Consider the following 25,566-nt stretch of genomic DNA (forward strand, 5'->3'; position numbering starts at 1 on the left):
ATACCTACAGTTCTTCCACTCTGGTTTTTTTTAGACGACTCAAATTGTTTTATTTTGAACTTTTATATTAGGATTGGACAATTTATTTTATTTTTTCTTTTAAATATTTTATTGTTCATGCTGTTACAGTTTTCCAAATTATTCCCCCTTTGCCCCACTCTACTGAGCCTGCTCCCCATTCCCACAGTCAATCCCTACACCATTGTTCGTGTCCGTGGGCCATGCACGTATGTTCTTTGACTATTACCTTCACCTTTCAACCAGTCCCCACCTCCCCTCTACCCTCTTACAGTTGTCAAGTCTATGCCTCCCATGTTTATTTCCTCCAAGTTGTCTATCTTCCATGTTTTTGTGCCTCTGATTCTATCTCCCACTCTGATGTTATAAAAAGTCTTCTATATTTTCTTCTAGTATTGCAGTTATGAATATTTTTGCCTTATGAACCCGTTACACTTTTAAAAATTGAGGACTTTGAAGAACTTTTTGTGTATCTGGGTTATTGATTTCGCCATATTATAAATTAAAATGGAGGCATTTTCAAATATTTGTTAATTCATTGCAAAATAACAATATTAATATGTTAATATAAAGAACATTTTTATGATCCTGGCTGGGTAGCTCAGTTGGTTAGAATATCATCCTGATACATCAAGGTTGCAGGTTTGATCCCTGGTTTGGGCACATATACAAATCAACCAATGAGCCCTGGCTGGTGTGGCTCAGTGGATTGAGCATCCCCCTGTGAACCAAAGGGTTGCTGGTTAGATTCCCAGTCAGGGCACATGCCTGGGTTGCAGGCCAGGTCCCTGGGTGGGGAGTGTGTGAGAGGCAACCGTACATTGTGTTTCTCTCTCTTTCTCCCTTACCCTCTCTAAAAATAAGTAAATAAAATCTTTTTAAAAAGAGCAAATCAGCCCTGGCTGGCATAGCTCAGTGGATTGAGCGTGAGCCTGTGAACCACACGATCACGGTTCGATTCCCAGTCAGGGCACATGCCTGGGTTGCAGGCCAGTTCCCAGCAGGGGACTCATGAGAAGCAACCATGCATTGATGTTTCTCTCCCTCTCTCCTCCCCTTCCCCTCTAAAGATAAATAAATAAAATTTAAAAAAAAAAGAGCAAATCAATCAAAGAATGCATGAATAAAAGGGACAACAAATTGATGTTTTTTTCTCTCAAATAATTTTAAAAAATTCTCATGAAAAAAATAGTTGTTTTCCAAAACATTTAATGAAAGGTTTTGTATTGTTTACTATTTTTACAAGTCTCTTTAATGTCTAGCTTAATGGTTGACAGTTAGATTCTCGTGTCTGCTTCTGCATTCAATCTGTTGTGATATGTTGTTAGGGTTGCAGTATCTGAAGTAAAACCTGATATTCCTTTGATATGTAGTTGGAAATGGGAGAAGTGTTTTAGTAGCTCTTTCATGTATTGGGGATATTCTTTGATACTATTCCAAAACTCAATAAGTGGTATCCATGCGTATTTTTTATTGATAGACTTTGTTTTTTACAGAATTTTAGGTTCACAGCAAAATTGAGCAGAATATACCAGAAAGTTCCTATATACGTCCTGCCTTGTCCTACATACACAGCCTCTTCCACTGCCAACATCCTGCACCAGAGTGGTACATTTGTCAGAATTGGTGACCCTGCATTGACACATCACTATTGCCCAAAGCTCATAATTTACATTATGGTTGCTCTGGGTATACATTCTAGAGTTTTGACAAATGTAAAATGACATGTTATCTACCATTATCGCATCATAACAATAGTTTCACTGTCCTAAAAATTCTGTGCTGTGCCTATGCATTCTTCTCTTTCCTCTCCCCCACCTGTTACTCTTGGCAATCACTGGTTTTGTTATTGTGTCCACAGTTTTGCTTTTTCCAGAATGTTGTATAGTTGTAATCATATAGTACATAGTGGATGCATGCTTTTATAAAACAGGCATTAATCACTTTTAAAATACTAGTTCACTGAGTTATGCAGATCATCCAAATATTGACACATTTTATAAACACACTAGCATATCAAGTCTTATAGCTTCTCAAAAACTCCACGGTGTGCACATAGTCTTAGTATTATATTATGAAAGTAATTTTGAGATTGCACACCCTCTGAAAAAGTCTGGGGGACTCACGGAGACTTCTGAACCATATTTTGAGAACCACAACCCAGGCAAGTGCCCTGACTGGGAATTAAACCAACAATCTTTCTGATTGTGCAGGCTGGCACCCAATCCACTGAGCCTCACCAGCCAGGGCTAGTACCATACTTGTTAAATCAAGGCTTTATTATAGTTTTTAACAGTAGTAGGCCTGATTGCTTCTCATTCATCTTTTAAAATATAATTTTCTTGACTACTTTTTATTTTTTCTCTCTGAATTTTTAAATGCTATTTTCTTTGATTTTCTTAACTTATTTTAGAGTTTATGTTTTTGTCTTATCTTTTAAAATACCATCTGGATAGTTGGACAGATGCTCTTTGCTATTTGGGAGCAGGTGTCTTTTTGCATAAAATGAGCTGTTTTATTATAAGTTATTTCCTCCTTTCCCTCTGTCTCACCCTAGGCAACTGGCCAATGCTCTGTTTTTCCTGCCTTCTGTTGCTACTCAGTCAACTCTCAGCATATCAGGCTGTTCTTTTGTGTATGCCTTTTAATCATACCTCCTCACAATGTGAGGAGTGCAATATTTTAAAGCAGCATTTCTTATAACATTGCTATAGGTTTTTTTAATTCTGGATTTAAAACTTTATTTTAATCAGTATCATTATGTTGTCTTCTTCAGAAACATGGAGACCATAATATTTTTTTAATATTAAGTATCAAGAGAGCTCCTAGTAGAGTTATGTCCAAAGCAGTTTGCATAGCTACAATAATTACTTAAGTATTAAGTCTTATATTTAGGAAGCAGATTTAGGAAAAACCAACAGGGCTTAAGGTGCTAGGGAGACAGAATGTTGGTATCTTTTCCCATATAACTCTTATGTTTCATCGATTTTTCCCAAATGGTAGATTTAGTCTTTATTCTGATTTGCCTTTTTTGTTTTTTAGGGTTTTTTTTCCTGGTTTGCTCTTTTGAGGATTAGCATCAAAGAAAGCATAAAATAACAAAATGACCATTTTTAATGTTCTTACTATGACCTAGAACAATGTTGACTTCAGAATTGTTAGTTAAACTCTAAAGGGATAGTAAATGAGCTGCTCTCTGGAATTTCTCTTTGAGGTTAACACTAACAGTGATTTCTGATCATTCCATACTTGCTTCATTCCTCCTTTGTGCCGTCTGGTGTAGTAGCCACTAGACACATATGGCTGTTTCAATTTAAGTATGAATACATTAAAATTAAATAGAATTAAAAATTTAACTTCTTATTTGCACTAGCCACATTTGCACTGTTCACTAGCCACACATGGCTAGTGATCACTGTGTTTGGACAGTGCGAAGTAAACATTCCATCACTGCAGGAAGTTTCATGAGACAGAGCTTTTCAAATCTGCCAGCCTGCCCTCATCAGATGAGCTTGCCTTCTACTTTAGAAAGAAGATTGAAGCTATTCTTTTTCTGCCATACTTATGTTTTTTAAATCTTTCATGGGAAGTTTGTTCTTTTCTCATTTATAAGGTTTATGCCTTTGTTTTGCTTTTCTTAGTACATCTATTCCATTTGTTAACTCCTCTCTCTCTTGCTTTCTAGTATCTTTGAAGTTAGAGCAGATATATAAAAGCCATCCATGGAGGTTACCAGCTGGCTGCTGCTGAGGTGTACAGCAGGCATTTCGTTGTGACGTTCTTTTGGAGGTGGTCAGCGTTATTTGCCCTGTCTTCAGTTTTCCGTATCTTCAAGCCAGTTTAATTTCAGGATTCATCAACTTTAGGGGCATAGAGTCATGCTACTCAAAGTCAACATAGTAAACTAATGAGACTCGTATGTCAGGATGTCATGGTATTTGTTAGTGAGAAAAATAGCTAACAATGAGACCATTTATTGTCAGCTGGCCTGCTGTAGGTGAAATAAAATTTCAGATTATAAGCAAAGGGTATTTTTTCTTTTTTTTTTAAAGGAGAAACATCAATGTGTGGTTGCCTCTCATGCATCCCCCACTGGGGACCTGGCCTACAACCCAGGCATATGCCCTGACTGGGAATCAAACCAGCAGTCTTTTGGTTTGGAGGCCTGTGCTCAGTCCACTGAGCTACAGCAGTCAGGGCCAACAAAGGGTTTCTCTGAGTGCACATGGGAGCTGAGTAAGCAGACTTAATCAGATTATCTTAATGTCATCTGCCTTTGACAGCCTTGGGAATGAGTAATTCTGTCTTCTGCACGTATCTGTCAGATGAACCTAGTTTCAGGCGGGCTGACATTGTTTCTTGGAAATCCTCTTTGCAACTCTACATGCCAACTTTTCTAGCCTTTCAGAGGAACATTTTTCTTCTATTGCTTTTTTAAAAAATTAAGGCAGATTGTGATGAAATGGATTTAAGGATCCGTTTCCTATTTTAATAATACCAAGCACAGGCCCTGGCTGGCATGGCTCAGTGCATTGAGTACCAGCCTGCAGACCGAACGTTCACCAGTTTGATTCCCAGTCAGGGCACGTGCCTGGGTTGTGGGTCTGGTTGCCAGTTGAGGGCATGCAAGAAGCAACCAATTGATGTATCTCTTGGACACTGATGTTTCTCTCCCTCTCTTTCTCCCTCCCTTCCCCTCTCTCTAAAAGTAAGTAAATAAAATCTTTAAAAAATATATACCAGGCAGAGGTTGAGAGATCACCTCTATTGTTTTTTTCTCCATCTCTATTGTTTTGAATTATAACCTGTTTTGCTCCAAGACTTGACCGTATTTCCATGTTTCAGGCAATGTAGAGTGCACTAACTCCTCGGGGTAATGATTACAGATTTCTACTGCTCCTGTGCCAGATTTCTAGGATGGTTTTTCTTGTTTTGTAACTCCTGAATCTACACTTTGTAGATTTTTTCCCAAAGTGTAATCACATACTTGTAATTACAGAAATTCCTAAATACATAGGTATTTCTATTAAGATGTTTGCTATTCTTCAGATCAAAAATATTAAAGCTAAAGTTCTGGGTATACTCAAATCTCTCAAAAACGATAGGACCTTTGGTTCTTTTTTATTTCTTTTATCACTATTTAATCCATCACGTTTATATTCTCTTCTTCCTCCCCTCAGTTTTTTGGTTGTCAAGGTGTCTTTGTTTTTCTAACACGGTCTCTACTAAATTTTCCTCCTATTACTTCTGTTCTAGTCTGTCTAGCCTACTTCAGTAACCTTCAAATTCTCCTCATCTTAATCTACCTGTTTTGTCTTTCCTCTCTGAACAAGAATTTGGTTTATGCATCTTTGTATCTGAAACAGATAAATCATTTTGTGATAATATGATCTGATTTTATTAGTTATTTAACACATAGAGCTACCTTAGTTGTTATATTTTTTAATCATTTAGAGTATTTATGTGAACTCTATTTTTTAGTGTGGTGAACAAGTCTGGGGTGAATCGTGTAGTGTGGAAACGACCTCGGCTCACTCATAATGGACCTGTTAGAAGGAGCACAGTTATTGACCAGATTCCCTTCCTGGCAGTGGCAAGAGCACTTGGTAAGTATGGTTTATATTTGGTGAAATTGTATTGGATTTTCTACAATGTATGGTGGCAAAATGAAAGAGATTCTAAACCCTCTTGTGGCGCATAATGAGGGTAGAGCTTTAAAACCTAACTGAGGGAAACGTTAAGGTATGGATTTCAATTTTAATTGCTCTTTGATCATGAGTCATGTTCAATGACTTGCTTTTTCCCACTTATACTTAGGGAAGAATATGTGTGCCTAGGCTTAATGCTACCCTAAAAGTATTTTTAAATGACCTTCCCTGCTCAGTACTTGACATTTTTCTTAAAGGTCTTCAAAGCTCTCCTTTCTTTCAGGTAGCAAAGTAAATTGTCCATGACAATTCTTCGTTTAGACATTCTTATTCTGGCTCCTTTTGTGAAACAAAATATCCAGTATATGACCCCCATTATACAGTCAGATTCTCTATTCTAGGATTTTGAATTGTAAATTCAGTAAGGACAAACATTTAAAAGGCTGATTGGAATGAATTCATCCTAGTGATGGTGATTCCTTCAGCGGTATCCATTGCAGTGTTTGGGTGTTCTGCCTCATTGCTTGGAAATGCCGTTCCCATTCCTGATTCTCTACTTTCTTATCTTTTGTGCGAGCAGCTACTTGATCTTTTTTTCTGATGCCTTTTTGGTCTATATTAACCTGAGCTGGAAATTGTTGCTTGCAAGCAAAGAAACCTAATGTAGGAAGGAAAGGGTTGTTTGAGAACATGAATGAAGCTATTGTGAGAGAGCAGAAGTAGAGATGTAAAATGAATATGGAAATGAGGACACTTGCCTGATTAAGATGGGCCTTGCAGGCTAAGTAGGGAGTTTGGGGAAGATGTAACGGGTGGTAGGCAATAACTAAATCCTACAGGGCTTTCTAGACCACAGTAAGAATTTTATTTTAAGTGCTTTCATGGAGGGATTGAAGAGTATAGAAGTATACCATAGGGGTTAAGAGACTCTGGATCTCAAATTTCCAGGTTCTGATCCCAATGCTGTTACTTACTGTACTGCAAACTTGGGCAAATTACTTAATATATTGTGGATGCTTAATACACATAAAATAGCGCCTGGCGCATTGTAAGTGCTCTCTAAATGTTAGCTGTTATTGTTGCTTATCGAAGTAGGACAGTGACATTATCCAGGTTGGGTTTTTGTTTTATGTTTGTTTGTTTAGATTTTTTTTGCTAGGTCATACAGTAGCTTTAATTTTTGAGGGATGTCCAACTCTTTCCCATAGTGGCTATACCAATTTGCATTCTCACCAACCTGATCCAGTTTGTTTTTATTTTTAAAGGTTTTATTGATTTATTTTTAGAGAGAGGGGAAGGGAAGGAGGAAGAGGGGGAGAGGTACCTTAATTTGAGAGAGAAATGATGATTGGTTGCCTCTTTGTACATAAGAAGAGAGTAATAAGGCAAAATAAGAGTGAGAAAGAGCTGCAGGTAAAATACCGTACAATGAAATTCAGGAGAGCGTGTCCTGAACACTAAGAAAGAAGATGTTTAAAGAAGGTATTTTGTTATATGTTACTTTTACCTCATTTAAAAAAAATAAGGTAAGTATTTCAAATATCGTTGATAGTTCAGGTAAGGGGAAGACTGAGAAGTGACTGTTGGGTTTAGTAGCAATGTGGAGCTTCTGGGTGATTTTGACAAACTATCTTTTGGTAGGATAGTGAGGCCCCTAATCATTATTGGTGTTTGTTTAAGAAAGAGCAAGAGGGGAAAATTTGATAAAGCAAGTTTATACACTCTTTCTAGTTATTTTATTGTAAAGGAAAGGAGAGAAATGAAGCTTTAGCTGGAGCAGAAAGTATGGGGTCAAGAGAGAGTTTGTTGCCGTTATTTTAAAAAGGGGAAGGAATAATGGCAGTTGATAAGAAAGATCCTCTGGAACAGTGAAAACTCCACATAGGAGGTGAATGGTAATTGCTATAGTAATGTCCTACAACATTTTAACATAACTTGGTAAACAAGTACATGCAAAGGAATGAATACCGATATAAAAAGACTTCAGTGGGAGAGATGAAATGTATTAGCAATGAAGAGGTGGCTTATGTTTTTTCTCTGGAATTTTCTATCACATTTTCTCATGAAAAATAATAGTATCCTTTATATTTGAACATTTAAGCTTAAAAATGCTTTGTCGCATTACTTTTTCAGTCCTTATTCTGGTATTTGTAGAAAAACTTTTAAAAAAGAAATTATTTTAAGTTTAATTTGTTGCGTAATAATACTTTTTGGCCCATGGTAAAATAAGTGATAGTATTTAGCATTGTTATTATGGTTTATGGGCATTTTTTTGTGTGTGAAAGAAAGAAGATTGCCTATAAAAAGGGGTACATTAAGCAGTGATGATGCATGAACATATACTTACTTGAACACAAAGGTGCCTTCTAGTGGCTGCCTGATGGAATTACATGTGAGTCTTGGAAATCATTTATTCTTTGAGCAGATACCTATTTATTGAGCACTGTATGTGCCAAGCACATGGTCTTTGCCCTCATGGAAGCTTACAGTTTAGAAAAGGGTAGAAGCATTCATCAAATGATCACAAAAAGAACTTAAAATTACAACTCTTAAGTACTTGTATATGTGTTAAAGAAAACTTAAAATAGAGATATTTTACCTAGCTGGCAAGGCCAGAGGAGTGTTGTTTGAGCTGAGGTCTGAAGAATTACTAGAAGTTCAGGGAGGAAGAACTGCATAGGAATATGCATAGGAACTGCATTTGTGAACAGCTTTGTGGTGTAGGGGGAAGTATGGTGAATATAAGGGACTCTGATGAAGGCCCTTGTAGCTGGAACAGAGATGTAGCAATAGGAGGCATGGATGAAATGAGTAAATAATGCATTTTTATAGTCTGTGGATATCTTACAAGAGTAAACTATTGCAGAGTTGGAGTGGGAAATATATAACTAGATTTGTATATGTTTAAAAATTGTATCAAAATACATATAACATAAAACTTACTGTCTTAACCGTTTTAAGTGTACAGTTCATGGTGTTAAATACATTTACATTGTTGTGCACCCATCATTCCATCCATGTTAAATTTGTCTTTTAAAGAGATGGTTTTGGTTGCAATTTTTAGAATAGATTAGTTGAGGCAAGATTTGTTGGAAAGCTCTGCATGGGAAGCTACATGCAGAGTGGGTAGAGTGCTTCAGTTCACTAGAGGTGAGGACAATTGTGCTGGCTGCCATGTGTCACAGGAGCAAGCAAAGAACATATGAAAACCTGAAGAAAGACCTCTTTCTCTTCTGGTGTTCCTCTGGTGTCACTACTTGAGAACAGAAGGCAGTGGCCATTGAGCAAGCAACCAACAGTGTCTGCCACAATGTCCAAGACCCCTCCCTTTAGTATGTATAGGAACGACATTCTGACCCCGTTTTGCTGTTAAAAACACTTAGTTCAAGACCCAGTTCTGATCCTTACTCCTGTTTTTTTTGTTGTTGTTGTTGATCCTTACTCATTTAATCTCAAGTAAAGCCATGTAGATCCCCTGAGCTGGTAAAATAAAGGAACTGGCTAGCCTAAATTTGGCTACAGATGCAGACCAATTGTAGGGATTTTGCTGGCAAATTTAAAGCAACTTGAGCATTGAAACAGTAATAACAGGAATAAATTATAACATTGAGGAAATTAAGACTCCATATAGCTAGTAAAAAGGTTATAAAGAGGTAGATGGGAGAATGAAAAGCTCCTTTTTAGTAAAGACAACTAACAAATGTAGTCAGAGTGTCCTAATTCATTAGTTTTCAGCCATCACAGTAATAGTTGGTTCATGCAAGAATCATTCATGGACTCTAAAATATGGCATATTTTGGCAGAGAACAGGATATTTCACACAGTTTCAACTGGCACCATACAAATTAATCATCAGGTGTAAAAAAAAGGTCACTTACATAGTGCTGGTAGACAGCACTTTAACCAAGTGATCAAGCTTGGTATTGCCAATAATGGGACAACCTGACACTTTGTACCTCGTAATATTATAATCTGAGGAGAATACTGCTTCAGCAATGTAGTTCTGGCCAAGAAAAGCTTTAACCTGAACGCAAACCTTGTATCTCTCATGAGAACAGGAAACAACAGACAAATCCCAATTAAGGGTCATTCTGCAAAACAACTGGCTTGGATTCCCCAATTGTCAGTGCATGAATGACAAACACAAACCGAAGAACCTAGAAAAATTTTCTAGGTTAAAAACAATTTGAAAACATGAGAACTAAATGTAATTAATGATCCATGAGTGGATCCTAGGTATTAAAAAAGCATTATTGGGACAAGTGGGGAAATTAGGACAGGAATTTTATTTATACTATACAATACTGGATAAATATGAAATTTCCCGAGTGTGGTTATATGGAAGAATATCCTTATGATTAGGGGATAAATGCCAAAATTTTAATATTTAGAGAGGGGTCTTGATGTCTGCAACCTAATCTTATATTGTCAACCAAATATATATAAACCATCTCTACCCACAAAGAGCAACATTATGTAGAAAATTCCAAAGAATCTCCAAAAATGCTCCTGGAACTAGTAAATGAATTCAGCAAGATCACAAGATTCAAATTTAGCATACATAGTCAATCATTTTTATGTACTAGAAATGAACAATTCAGAATTGAAATTTAAAAAGCATCATTTATAACATGAATACTTAGGTATAATTGTAATAAAATATGTTCAAGGTTTGTATACTGACAACTTAAAACATTGCCCTGGCTGGTGTGGCTCAGTGGATTGAGCTCTGGCCTGCAAATGGAAAGGTTGCCAGTTCAATCCCCAGTCAGGGCATATGCCTGGGTTGCTGGCCAGGTCCCCAGTTGGCAGTATGTGAGAGGCAACCAGTCAATATATCTTTCACACTTTGATGTTTCTCTCCCCTTCTTTCTCCTTCCCTTCCCCTCTGTCTAAAGGAAATGAGTAAAATCTTTAAAAAAAAAAAAAGCTATGTCACTATGACCACGTGGCCACCCTCACTGATGTTTGTTTGTGTTTTTTTTGTTTTTTTTTTAAAGAAGGAAAAAAATACATAAAACCATTGGTGAAAGAAATTAAGACCTAACTATAGATATATCATATTCTTGGATTGGCAGATATATTCTTAAGATGGCATTAATCTCTAGATGGATCTATAAGTTCAATGCAATCCCAATCAAAACCCAGAGTTTCAGGGGGTTTTGGGTGAAGGGGGCAAAGAGGCGGGGGGAATTGGGACAACTCACAACTGTAATAGCATAAATAGTAAAATATAATTTAAATTTAAAAAATGCCCTCAGTGGTGTGGCTCCACTGGGCATTGTCCCACAAACCACGAGGTCACAGGTTCGATCTTCAGTCAGGGCACATCCTGTGTGGTGGGTTCCGTCCCTGGATGGGCCGCATAGGTGAGGCAACTTGTTGATGTTTCTCTCCCTCTCTTCTTCCTCACTTCCCCTCTCCCTAAAAATAAATAAAAATCTTTACAAATACAGAATTTCAGAGATACAAACTGGGTGAAATTAGCCCTTCTTCAGGAAATGTACTGAGGTTTAGTGAGAAAGAAAGAGATTGACAGGGTACCGGGGACGGACTAGTGATTTTGGAGTCACTAGTAAAGGAGTAATTAAGAGCTTGACAAGATGATTTTGCCAAGAGGTTTACTTAGTGTTTTTACTTTGCTTAGATAGATAGATAGACACAGCAGAGAGACAGATATAGGTATCTCTAGAAGGATGCACAGAACAGTAGTTGTTTCCTAAGTGGAAAACGGGGAAGGACAGGGAAGAGAAGGAATATTTTTAAAGAACCTTCTTTTTCTGGTTCACTGAAAAAGTAAATTCTTATCTCCAAAGATTGGTCCTATGGCAGGTTAAGTACCTAAATATGCCCTATTTTATCTGTAGAACTTTGTTCCATCTAACTGGCCGTCGTTATGTTAAGTTTGGATGTAGGTACTTTCTAGGGTTAACCTTCTAGGGAAAGGGTTTTCAGGGAGCTGATAGGAGTCTTATTTGTAGTACAAGTTCTCCCATCTTATCTTCACAATTACTTTGTTTAATCTTGGTCCTTTGCTCTTCCCTGCACAGTATATTTTTAAATTTATTTTTTAAAAGATTTTATTTATTTACTTTTGAAGAGAGGGGAAGGAAGCGAGAAAGAGAGGGAGAGAAACATTGATTAAGCCAGTGCTCAGTCCACTGAGCCACATCAGCTAGGGCAGAAGACATACTTTTTATGAGGTTAGGGGAGTTACCTTAAATCTCTAGTTTGCCAGAAAGTTTTTTTCATATAGCCTGAGTGAATTTTGAATGTTATCAAATACTTTTCTGCACCTATTGAGATGAACATGTAGATTTTTTTCCTTTAATCTGTTGGTATAATACTACTAGTTTGGAAATAATACTTCTTGCTTCTTCTGTTCCCTGTCTGGCAGGTGATTTGTGGAGCTATGATTTCTTCAGTGGTGAATTTGTGGTGTCACCTGAACCAGACATAAGTGTCCACACTCTTGATCCCCAGAAGCACAAGTATATTGTCTTGGGGAGTGATGGACTTTGGAATATGATTCCACCTCAAGATGCCATCTCAATGTGCCAGGACCAAGAGGAGAAAAAATACTTGATGGTGAGAAGTGACTCAATCATTTTTTTGAAGATTTTATTTATTTTTTTTTGGGGGGGGGAGGAGGGAGGAAGAGAGGGAGGGAAACATCAGTTGGGTGCCTCTTGCATGCTTCCAACCAGGGTTGTGGCCCGCAGCCCAGGCATTTGCCCTGACTGGGAATCAAACTGGTGACCTTTTGGTTTGCAGACCGTCAGTCAATCCACTGAGCTACACCAGGGTGGATTTAGAATTCTTTAATGATGAGAGAGATACATTTCAGTGATGTGATGAGGCCAAAAGCCAGTTTGTAGTAGATTGGGGGAACCTATTTATAAATGCCAAAGTGTTTTTAGAATGAGTATTGAAGGAAGCATGCATATAAAAATATTTAGAATGAGTGTTAGAAAAACTGATGGGGAGAAGATAGGAAACTGGGGAAGATTGCATAAGGAAGTTTCATGGATGAGAGAGATAATTGAGCAAGTCTTAAAAGTGGGGTTGAGTTTACCTGGTAGTAGATTAAGGAAGTTTTCCAGGCGAGAAATAGGATGTTTAAAGTTAGAGGAGAGACAAATACAACATATTCGAGTTTCACAAGTAGCTTGAGGTGACTGGAGGGTAGGAAGCAAAAGGTTTTGACTAGTCTGTTTTGAAGTTAGGTCTCACTGTCAGGTAGTAGAGACTTACTGGAAAGCTGCATTTTGAAAAGCTTATCTATTCCTTTCCAAATGGAATATGAAATAGAGGATAGATGATAATAGATGTGATGATTCTATTTATGAGAAGCCCCTTAACAAAATTAAACTGATACAAAGCTGGCAATGAAAGAGAATGGGTAGCAACAATAATTAGTGAAGAATCCCTGAGAGAAGGTGACTTTCAATAAGGCTGGGGGTGGGGAGTGTGGTCATACTTATAAGGTCTATGTCTACCTCTCTTCACATATTGATTCTTGTTGGTAGTGTAACTGATTTGATTTTAATTAATGGATCTCTTAGGCATCTTCTTTGGAGGCTGCAACATGAGTGGTGGAATTGATAATACATGGTTTTTTTAAGGAAGGAGAATATGATACAGAAATTTCTAACTGGTGGCTTATAGCTATTATCTAGACAAAATGCCCTGGCTGGTGTGGCTCAGTGGATTGGGTGCTGCCCTGTGAACTGAAAGGTCTCTGGTTTCATTCCCAGTCAGGGCATGTGCCTGGGAATCAAACCAGATGCCTGGGTTGCAGGCCAGGTCCCCACTTAGAAGCTTATGGGAGGCAAGTGATCGATGTATCTCTTGCACACTGAGGTTTCTCTTCCTCTTCTCTCTCCCTTTCCCTCTCTCTAACAACAAATAAATAATATATTTTCTTAAAATAAGAAGAAACACATTATTTGGGGGAGAGGGGAGAATTAGTTCAGATGTAGGCATGTTTAATTGGAGGTATCCATGGTTCATTTAGACATTGTCAGTAGACAGAAATATTTGAGAGAGAAGCCCGGAAATACTAATTTGAGTGCTAACAGGAGTTAGGGAAAGCTGTGGCAATTTATGAGATCACCTAGTGAGACGGTATGATGGAAGGAAAGGACACAACATTGGGGAGGGGGTTCAAATCAGAAATGGTGAGCTAAGAGGAAATTTTCAGTAGTGTAGTAGAAATGGCTTATACAGATTTTTTCCTCACAGAAATAGAGGCACACTGAAAAAGCAAAAGTTAAAGGAGTTCTCTGTGAGATACATTTTGGAGATTGATGAACCTTATACTGGGGAATGTGATAAGATTCATGGGTTAGAAATTAATGCTACCTTTGAATAAATACTACTTCCATACATAAAAAAAGAAATCAGTGCTACCTTTCATCAGTTGTGGGGTACATGCTTTTTCATATGAGAAAGTAGCGGGGGGAGTGTAAATCATTGGGGGTGCAAGGATGACTTAATATGAAATTTTAAAACAAAGCAGTGGAGAAGAGTTATTTGTAGTTTGCCCATCATTAATGTGTAGAAATACTATATTATATCCCAGATCAGACAACCACAGGTGAAAATTACTCCTTATTTTTGCCGTATCCAGTTTGAATATATGTAGTTAGGGATACAGATGACGAGTAAATGACTTATAGTACATTATATGTATATTTTCTGTAATGCTTATAGTACTATATAGTACATTATATAGTAAATATTATATTAATAGTACATTAATATTTCTGTATCATACATTATTCTATTTTATTACATTATAAAATAACATCAAAGTTTTTTCTACTTGTAGTTCATGATATATTACTTTTTCAATAAATTTCACTCATTTTCATTCATTTATTTCTAGAGGTACTTTTTAAGACATGTAGCCCTATTTTCTAGAGCACATAATTTTCATCTGTGTTCTCTGAAACTTAGCAATTATTGAATCTATGTATGATGCTGAGTTTTCTTCTAAGCTACATTTATTTGCATAACATGAGGTCATTTAATTTTTTTTACTCTTCCTGTTGGTATATATTTGATCTCTATGTCATAACAACTTATGTGTTGCTTTTTTCCTCATATGAATTACATTGACCATTTTAAAATATAGTTTCACTGTGCCTTCTCCCACAACCAAGTTTGAATACAACAAAGGTTTGGAGAACTAGGACACACCCAAAGACCAGAAAACGGAATTATACGGAAGTCCAACAACTATGAACCGTTCAACCGGGACGTAAGAGGGGCGGAACCAGCAGCAGAGCTGGGTCGGGCAGGACAGATCCCCCGACCTAGGCGGGCAAGTGGCCCAGACCCAGTCAGGATGTGGGGCAGACTGACCGCATTCGTGCACATTCGCGCATTCGCACATTCGTGCACAGTGAGACGGACCACGCAGGCCCCAGGGGGCAAACCCAGTGGAGGGCTAACGGCGGTGGCACACTCATGTGCAGTGGGACAAAAATACATGGGCCCCGGTGATGGTGGAAGCTGCTGCACCTGTGGGGGCCTCGGCGGGAGGCGGCAGACAGGACGCCATTGCTCTTCTTTGACCCCGCCCCCACATACAGCATTACAACCCAGCGACTGAGTTGCCCTGCTCTGCTGAACACCTAGGGCTCTGATCCTGCTACATAACAGGCACAAACAGCCCAAAAGATGGCGCAAGAACAACTCAAAGTCCCAGAGCCCATAACTCTAAGCGACCAAGAGATTGCCAGCCTCTCAGAAGCACAGTTCAAGACACTGTTTATCAGGATGCTCACAGAACTGGTGGATTATAGTCACAAATTAGAGGAACATATGAAGGCTAAACTAATTGAAATGAAGGGAGATGCACAGGAAACCAATAGCGATGGAAAGNCTTTCATTTAGAATGGAAGGACAGATAAAGTGCTTCTCAGATAAGGTCAAGTTCAAGGAGTTCATCATCACCAAGCCCTTATTATAGGAAATGCTAAAGGGACTTATCTAAGAAAAAGAAGATGAAAAATATGAACAGTGAAAGGACAGCAAACACACAGTTATTAACAACCACATCTAAAACAAAAGCAAACCAAGAGGACAGCTAGATCAGGAGTGGAACCATAGAAATGGAGAACACATGGAGGGTTAGAAACGGGGGGGCGGGGAGGAGGAGAAGGCACAGAAAATAGCATAGATGGTAGGTAGAAAAGAGATAGGGGGGAGAGGGAGAATAGTGGGGGAAATATAGAATCTAAAGAACTTGAGACATGTGGTTATAAACTAAGGGGGGGAGAATGGTGGGGGAGGGAGTGTGTGGGTGGAGGGGAATGAAGGGGGGAATAGAACAACTGTAATGATATAATCAATAAAATATATTTTAAAAAATATATAGTTTAAAAATCATTTCCTTGCCTCTGAATTTTTGTTCATGTGCTTTGACAGTTTTTATTTTCTTCGATTTTTTTTGTCATTCTCTTTGTCTTTGATTTTTCAGAAGCTTCTATTTTAGGAGGAAATTGGCCCTTTGCAAAGAGTTTTTTTTACCATCCCTGATTTTATCTAATTTGAATTGTTTATCTTTTAATAATAACTTGATGTTTACTTCCCTTTTTAGGTAATTTCTATGTAATGTTGCCTTAATAACTATGTAACTTTTTTGCAATAACTGTAATTAAGTTAAACTGAAGACAGGTTTCTTGCTACCAGAAAGATAAAAATTGAGGTGAAATTTAACCACAGGATAAAGCCTTATTTTATTACTTATTAAAAGTTAGAGTAGTACAAGGGGGAAAAATTGGGACAATCATAATAGCATAAACAATAAAGTTTTTAAAAAATAAAATAAAATTTATAGTAGTATTGTTTAACATAGTTTTGGGATCTGTGGATAATGTTTGAAATTTTAGAAATTTAATTTATTTAGGCCATATTGAACACCTAATTTTTTTTAAGATTTTATTTATTTTTAGAGGGGGAAGGGGGGAAAGGAGGAGAGAAATATCAATGTATGATTGCCTCTCGTGAGTCCCCCGCCCTGAACTGGCCCGCAACCCAGGCATGTGCCCAGACTGGGAATTGAACTGTGATCGTCTGGTTCACAGCCCCATGCTCAATCCACTGAGCTACACCAGCCAGGGCTGAACACCTAATTTTTAATTTGATACAGATGTAGTGGTGACTAAATTTGAATTGTTGCTTTCCTTCTCCTCTTTTAAATACAGGGTGAACATGGACAATCTTGTGCCAAAATGCTTGTGAATAGAGCACTAGGCCGCTGGAGGCAGCGTATGCTTCGAGCAGATAATACTAGCGCCATAGTAATCTGCATCTCGCCAGGAGTGGGCAGTCAGGGGAATTTCAGTAACGAAGATGAGCTCTATCTGAATCTGACTGATAGCCCTTCCTATAATAGTCAAGAAACCTGCCCGATGACTTCTTCTCCAAGTTCTACACCACCGGTCAAGGTATATAGTCCTATAATATTTAAGTTGTCTTAGTTCTGTAGTATTTAAGACAGTTTCTTTGGTTAGTATTGTTTGAAAACAAGGGTTCAGATTTCTCATATAAAACTTTGGCTTTCAACTAGTTTCAAGAAAGTGATGAATCTTTGTCATGTAACTTATTGTCAGTGAGCCATCTTCTTTACCAGTACTTACTAATCTGAATGCCAACTATATGTACAGCAGCTAATGGGAAGGTGGATAGATGTGGCTCCTGAAGAATATATGTATTTTGAAGATTTTATTTATTTGTTTTTAGAGAGAGGAAGGGAGGGAAAAAGAGAGAGAGAGAAACATCAGTCAGTTGCCTCTCACAGGTCCCTAACTGTGGACTGGGCATGAACCCTGCTTGGGAATCACACTGGTGACCTTCTGGTTCTTAGGTCTGTGTGCAATCCACTGAGCCACACCAGCCAGGGCACCCCTGAAGAATATTAACAATATTAATATTTGGAATTTATTGATCCCCTCCTAACACTATGCATATTTGTAGTTGTTTCTCTTCTTTGAAAACCCTTGAATAATAATGCAGATTAAAATCTTTTAAAGTCTCTTCATTATTCTTTGAATGTTGGAAAGGAACGAGCATATGTTCTTCTGAGTATTTGCCTATTTCTCAATTTGAATGTATCTATCACTTTTGGGTTCCCTAATGTATTTGTATTGGACTAACTGACTTTTAGGCAGAAGAGGGAAGGGGAAGTGTGAGAGTGAAGGAAGGGTAAGGGGACAGAATCTTTTGATAGGAATAAATATTCTTAATATTGATCTCAAATAAAAAAATGTTTGCCATCTGCTGATTAGCATTAGTAAAATTATCCACAGATTGCACATAAATCATTGTTACAATAATCTCATGTTTGGTGACATCTAGATACATATGACATTTTGGTTAATATTGAATGTTTTTTAAGACTTACCCACATTTAGACTAGGCATTTGAGACCAGGTTTATATCTATAGATATGTCAGCTTCTGTTTGCATCTAAGGTAAGTCAGAAGTCGGATCTTTGTTTTGGGTGGATTACTGAAAATACCTCTGGTTAATGATATATTACAATGGCATGTGTTTCTTTCTCTCTCCCTTCTTTAAGGCAAGACTAAGCTGTTTTTACCACCAAGAGAGCGATAGGAAGGATTAAGGAAGAGAATCCTTTCAGTAGATTAACACTTAGTTTCTTTTGCTGTCTGGACACAATTATAATTAGTTGTTGAATGGTGGCTTGATAGATGGAGTGAGAAGGTTGATCTCTGAAGCAATGAAACTTTAAAGTATGTATTGTTAGGAGGTGATCTCCCAATATCACAAATGCTGTATGAACATGTAAGTAGGTTTAGCAACACTAAGTAATTAATCTGGTGTTAGTCGAAGAACCCCAAGCAGTTGCATGTGCTAACAGATGCAATGTATTATCACAGAATGCCAATAAAAAAAAGAAGGTAAAGGAAAAGCCAAAGGAGAAAGTTTTGGGAAGGAAAGCCAGCACAACTGTAGTGAGAAAATAATAATGATTACGAATTTAAAAGGACACAGCATTACTGAAATCACAATAAATTGTGTTAACTCTGAAATCGTTCCATTGTTTTTCTTTCAGAAAGGAATCCCTTCTAACATTTAATTTAACATTGTTATACAAACTAGAGCAATATGTTTTATTCCTATCAATATCTTGATGCCTATATTAGTGACATGGTATTTTGGTAGTAGGAAGCCTTCTGTATACAGAACTTACTGCTTGTTGCAAATCCTTTTTCTATATTTAAGCAGGGTGAGCTGATGGTCATCAATCGCTTATGACTAGATACAATTTTTGTGGTCAGCTAGGATGTGCTTTTGCCCAGGGTAGACATTGGAATCAACCTCAAGCAGAGGGATAAACTCACATACGACTTTTGTTGTCATATTATTGAAAGTCATGTGCAAATATTCTTGTTATCCTTTCTCCACACTCATACTTTGAAATAAGGTTGCTGCCCTCCATTTAGTCAGTGTTAAAACAGATAAGAATTGAGCTTGAATAAAAACTGTGCAGTGTAAAATAAACAACCCCAGAAAGAAGTATATTCTTAGTAAAGTAAAATAAAATAAAATAAGGAAGAAATCTTTTGGGGGCAGTACCAAATTAGGAATTAGGGTTTCCCACCTTCATTCTTCCTTTGATCTAGAGTCAATATATTTTTTTCAATAAAGCATCTTCATATTTATGGTTAGATTGAAATGTTTTTGGTGGCTTTAATTTCCCTTTCTTTTTTATTATAGAAACGTTAAAGGGAACATTTTTTTAAGTATGCTTTTTTATATATTACTTTTTTGAAAGGTGTTTATTCCTAGTGGACTTTATATCTGAGGAAGACCAGGCATATGTCCTCACTTATCATTTTATAAAAGGGTTTACTTGGCCTTTTCAGAATACATTAATACCCGACACCTAGGTAGGTTCAATAAAAAAGGTATCTTTTCCCAGAAAAAAAAAATTAATATTTTAGTAACTTTTTTATGAAATGAGGAAGCAATTGAGGGATGTGTTACATACTTGTGGGAGAGAGAGCATTTATGCTTCAACTTTGTCTTTGAGAAACACGAGACAATGATTTTGTAGGGATTGTTACAGTGGAAGATTGGCTTCGGTGGAAGAATGTTCTTATCTGTGGAGATGGGAGGGTGTTCTGAGTATGTGTAGATCTAGAGCAGTACGCAAACGCAGTGGTGCACAACTGAATCCCTGGTGGAGCTTCTAAAAAATAATACCTGAAAGTTTATTTATGATTTTCACTGCTTTGAGAGAGAGGTGCCCCAACCATGTTCAGTGAGTCCTGCTTTTCTCAGATCACAGAACAGTATCTAGTGTTTGGATGATGGGTGCAAAATGTTGTGTGTTTCCTTATGACATAGTGGCTTCAGGGTTGCCGTTCATATTTTCCGTACTACTAACTTTTCAGAAATTGGACTATAGAAAGTAAGGGAAAGCCAAATGTGTCACTTACTCTAATGAAACTCTTTCATAAGAGTTAGGTTGAATTCTAGGATAAATTATTTCTTATTTGGTTTATTTTCTTCTTTTTCAGTCACTGGAGGAGGACCCTTGGCCAAGGCTGAACTCTAAGGACCATATACCTGCCCTTGTTCGTAGTAATGCCTTCTCAGAGAATTACGTAGAAGTCCCAGCTGAGATAGCTCGAGGGAATGTCCAGGCTGTGGTTGGACCCTCAAAAGATCCAGAGCCACTTGAAGAAAATTGCACTAAAGCCCTGACTTTAAGGATACATGATTCTTTGCATAATAGCCTGCCAGTTGGCCTTGTGCCTACCAATTCAACAAACACCGTCATGGACCAAAAAAATTTAAAGATGTCAACTCCAGGTCAAATGAAAGCCCAAGAAGTTGAAAGAACCCCTCCAGCAAACTTTAAAAGGACATTAGAAGAATCCAATTCGGGCCCTCTTACCAAGAAGCACAGACGAAACGGTTTAAGTCGAAGCAGCAGCGCTCAGCCTGCGAGCCTCCCTGCAACTTCCCAGCGAAAGAACTCTGTTAAACTCACCATGCGACGCAGACTTAGGGGCCAGAAGAAAATCGGGAACCCTTTATTGCACCAGCACAGAAAAGCTGTTTGTGTCTGCTGAACTGTATCTGGAAAATGGTTTCTCTCCAAATTTGGGATATGAAGCTTTCTGAAGTTGGTGCCAAAGGTGAACTTTTTTAAAAGGCACACAAAAAAGTAGTATGCTGTTTGACTCTTTGGAATTCAACAGTTTAATCTGAAACTGTTTACTTGCTTGTATTATAAATGTGAATTTTGTAGATGATAGGGTACACGTTGCTGTAAAATGTGTGTAAATTTGTATCCTTCACACAAACTCAGCCTCTTACCCTGATACACAGTAAATATAACAAGAGGGCTAAAGGTTTAAAAAACAAATCAAAAGACTATTAGATTTTAGAAGTACATTAACTTTTAAAAATGGTTATTGAGTCGTTACTTATGATGAAAACTATACAACTTTTTAAAGTAAATTATTAAGCAAATCGGAAAGGTGATGTATTTTCATAGTGATCTGTGTTCTACTTAATGTTTCTTAGGGACTATTGTCTTTTAAAAATTTTTAATTTCTAATTTCATAATTTTTCATAGAAGCAGAAATAGCTGGGTATTAGTCTCCTTTCCTCATTAAAGTACTATGCAGTATCTCTTATTTCAGTAGCATTTTTCTAAAAAAAATAATAATCAGATATACTCACTAACTGTTTGAAATAGAAGGTGTGCTTTCCTAAAAAAATGCCCTTTTCAGTTATCCCATTCTGTGGCATTAGGTCTTAAAGTAGTTACCCTCTTCTAGTGTTTGCATAAAATATGTGAAGTTTTTCTTGCTATTTCTTGCTCAATAAAAGATGGTGCTGCTAATTCCCAACATTTTTTAAATTATTTTATATATCATAGTTTTCATTGATTATATGGATATATGTTTGTTCATCTAATAAATCAGTGAACTGTTTGCGATGTCGCTAGATTTTTATTGTTGGTTTTAATGATTATATTAACTTTCTGTTTTGCCATGATTGTGCTTTCAGAGTAACTTAAAATACACGTAATGTTTATTTTTGCACTCTTAACTTTAAATTAGAATACATCAACGCAGGCTAAACAGCTTACGAAAAGAATATGGTTAAGTCATGGCTTGTAAGGATTCGATGATATTTATAGCAAATGAAAATGAATAAAACTGCCCTGGCTGTTGTGGCTCTGGATTGAGTGCTGGCCTGCGAACTGAAAGGTCCCCAGTTTGATTCCCAATCAGGGCATATGCCTGGGTTGCAGGTCAGGTGCCCAGTGACGGATCGATGTTTCTCTCCCTTTCTCCCTCCCTTCCCTTCTGTAAAAATAAATAAATAAATAAATAAATGGAATCTTTTAGAAAATGAGTAAAACTTTGTTAATATAGGAAAATAACTAAAAGGATCTAATACTAAAACATTAAGTATGTCATTGTGGTGTGGCGCGTTGTTATACAATGAGAACACTTTTATGTTTGTTAATTTACGAGATCTCTCATTGAGACGTTGAGATGTTGTAGAATACCTACAGTATTCTAGGTACTGCACAGTTAGAAGCATACCGTTTTCCATAAGAAAATTGAGAACCAGTGGTCTGGGTAAAACATTAATTGTGGCTAGTTTTTAAAAAGGATTTTTGGATAATAGTTTGTTTTTCAGATCTGTCCAAGATAGAGCCATAGCAACTAAAAGGCACTTTGGGAGTGAATCCATTGCGGGGGTTTTTCCCGTCTTTTAGACCTGTGATACCGCTGGAATATTAGCTGCACCAAGTAGAAATTCAGCAAATCTGAATGTGTGTCAAAGAAAGGAAGATCCATTTAGCTACTTCACACGTTTTCTATCAGTGTTTTTTTTAAAAACATTTCATTAGTTTTAGAAAGGGGGAGGGAGGGAGAAAGAGAGGGAAACATCAGTATGAGAGAAAGATCAGTTGCCTCTTGCACTCCCCCAACTGGGGATCTGGCCAGCATGAGCCCGGACTGGGAATCGACCTTACATTTTGCCCTGGGACACCCATCCCACTGAGCCACACCAGTGAGGGCTCTCCCAGTGGTTTTAAACAAAGTAGTCTAATGCTATATCTATGTGAAATTAAAATTTGCATTTTACTAGAGTAATGGATTAAGTAATCTGATGCAAAAAATGCCACAGCATTAACTCATATATGACATTTAGTACAATAGAGTCCAATGACAAGCCCTACTGGTAGCTCTCTGATACTGGGAACATATGTGTATGGGCCGTAGAGCCATTTCAGACCTGTTCTTGAAGGAGTTTAAGATGTTATGTAATCACAAATGTTTTAATGGTTTTTTATTAAATTTTATTTGCCTGTGTAACAGATCTGCATGATATAAAATTGATGATGTATAAAATGGGACATAATGAAAAAAAAACTTCACCTTAGCCCCCCAAAGCAGCCATTCCCCCCTTTTTTGTGTGTGTTTTTTGAATGATAATCTATGCATAGATATGCAACTATCCATGTTTTTATCTCAATCTTTTTAAAGTTATTTATGTATCACTACATCCTACAGCCTCCTCATTCTTTAGTGTTCTGTCCAGTCTGTGGATATATAATTTGGCCATTACTTATGTCCACCCATAAGGAAAACATTTTAAATCATTTTTATTGTTACCGTATTACAGTTGTCCCAATTTTCCCCCCTCCGCTCACCCCACCCATGAAACACTTTTTTTCCTTTACTTACACAATACTTACGACACCAGATATGTGGGGTTTCCTTCAGCAGACAATTCTGTAATTTCCGCAGACACCAAGTGGATGCTGTACAATTCAATTCTGATACTACCTACATGAAGTAATCAGATCTCACAAAACTGCCCTCACTTCACATACCAGTTAGAGTCACATATACTTTTGATCAACTGACTATAAATCAGGATTTCTACAATCTCTTCCACATATTTGATAATTTGCTAGAATGCTCACAGAACTTGGGGAAACATGGTTACTGGTTTATTATATAATAAAGGATACAGTTGACATCAGGTGAGGTTCAGAAGGGTCCCAAGAGCAGGAGGTTCTGGTCCCATGGGTTTGGGGTGTACCACCCACCTGGCATGTAAGTGTTCACTAACCTGAAAGCCCAGTGAACCCCATAGTTAAGGTATTTTTCTGGAGGCTTCACCATGTAACCATAGTCAATTATTTATTCAGTTTCCAGCCTCTTTCCCTCCCATGAGGAATTGGTCTGGTGAGGCTGAAAATTCTGCTGTCCAGCTATCCCATCCTGAAGCTGTCCTGGAGCCCACGAACAGTATGGTCTCCTAAGGACAAAAGATGCTCCTATCAGTTAATTCCAAGGGATTTAGAAGCTCTGTGTTGGAAAGGGGTCAATGACAGGTTGGTGCCTATCTCTGCACCTAGCTCTTTCCCTCTCTTGGGAAAGTAAAATAAAAACTGCTTTCTAGGGGGTGTGGGTGGGGAAGAGGTCAGTAACCAAAGGCAAAAGATGTTGCTAACAACTTTAGTTACCTAGGAAATAACCAAGGTAACTCTTGGTCATTTGGTCATCTTGGTTTTCTCTTTTTAAGATTTTATTAATTTTTAGAGAGGGGGAGAGAGGAAGTGAGGGAGAGAAACCCATGTGTGAGAGAGACATCAGTTGGTTGCCTCTCCCATATCCTCAACCAGGGACCTGCAACCCAGGCATGTGCCCTGACTGGGAATCGAACTGGCAACCCTTTGGTTTGCAGGCCAGTGCTCAGTCCACTGAGCCACAGCGGTCATGGTATTTTTCAGATTTTAAAGCAATTTTTATCCAGGGTCAAATGGGGAAGGTAAAATATGTCCTGGGTATCATTAAAACAGTTTATGACAATTTTTTAAAGATTTTTATTTATTTATTTATTTATCTTTAGAGAGGAAGGGAAGGAGAGAAATATCAATGTATGGTTGCCTCTCGTGAGTTCCCTGCAACCCAGGCATGTGTCCTGACTGGGAATCGAACCTTGATCGTGTGGTTCGCAGGCCCGTGCTCAATCTACTGAGCTACACCAGCGAGGGCGACAATTTTTTAAAAAATATATTTTATTGATTATACCATTACAGTTGTTGTATTCCTCCCCCTTCATTCCCCTCCACCCACACACTCCCTCCCCCACCATTCTCTCCCCCCCTTAGTTTATAACCACATGTCTCAAGTTCTTTAGATTCTATATTTCCCCCACTATTCTTGCCCTCCCCCCTATCTGTTTTCTACCTACTGTCTATGCTATTTTCTGTACCTTCTCCCCCCTTCTCCTCCTCCCACTCCCCTGTTGCTAACCCTCCATGTGTTCTTCATTTCTATGGTTCCACTCCTGATCTAGCTATCCTCTTGGTTTGCTTTTGTTTTAGGTGTGGTTGTTGATAATTGTGGGTTTGCTGTTCTTTCGCTGTTCATATTTTTCATCTTCTTTTTCTTAGATAAGTCCCTTTAGCATTTCATATAATAAGGGCTTGGTGATGATGAACTCCTTGAACTTGACCTTATCTGAGAAGCACTTTATCTGTCCTTCCATTCTAAATGAAAGTTTTGCTGGATATAAAGCAATCTTGGCTGTAGGTCTTTGGATTTCATGACTTGGAATACTTCTTTCCAGCCCCTTCTTGCCTGTAAGGTCTCTTTTGAGAAATCCGCTGACATTCTGATGGGAACTCCTTTGTAGGTGACTTTCCCCTTATCTCTTGCTGCTTTTAGGATTCTCTCCTTCATTTTAGTCTTGGCTAATGTAATTATGATGTGCCTTGGTGTGTTCCTTCTTGGGTCCAACTTCTTTGGGACTCTCTGAGCTTCCTGGATTTCCTGGAAGTCTATTTCCTTTGCCAGACTGGGGAAGTTCT

At 37.8% G+C, this 25,566-nt stretch overlaps 1 protein-coding gene across 1 annotated transcript in view; it reads left to right on the forward strand.

The window, feature by feature from the left end:
* Positions 1 to 21,655, forward strand: part of PPM1D (protein phosphatase, Mg2+/Mn2+ dependent 1D) — a 36,048-nt gene extending 14,393 nt beyond the window's left edge. The window contains exons 3-6 of the mRNA XM_037069982.1: positions 5,500 to 5,624; positions 12,064 to 12,254; positions 16,883 to 17,125; positions 20,228 to 21,655. Coding sequence (XP_036925877.1) covers positions 5,500 to 5,624; positions 12,064 to 12,254; positions 16,883 to 17,125; positions 20,228 to 20,785 — 1,117 coding nt within the window. The 3' untranslated portion in view covers positions 20,786 to 21,655. The remainder of the gene's footprint in view (positions 1 to 5,499; positions 5,625 to 12,063; positions 12,255 to 16,882; positions 17,126 to 20,227) is intronic.
* Positions 21,656 to 25,566: the final 3,911 nt, after the last annotated feature.

Source organism: Sturnira hondurensis, unplaced genomic scaffold (assembly GCF_014824575.4).
Source record: "Sturnira hondurensis isolate 20B ecotype Veracruz unplaced genomic scaffold, ASM1482457v3 Scaffold0018728, whole genome shotgun sequence".
Taxonomy (NCBI): Eukaryota; Metazoa; Chordata; class Mammalia; order Chiroptera; family Phyllostomidae; genus Sturnira; species Sturnira hondurensis.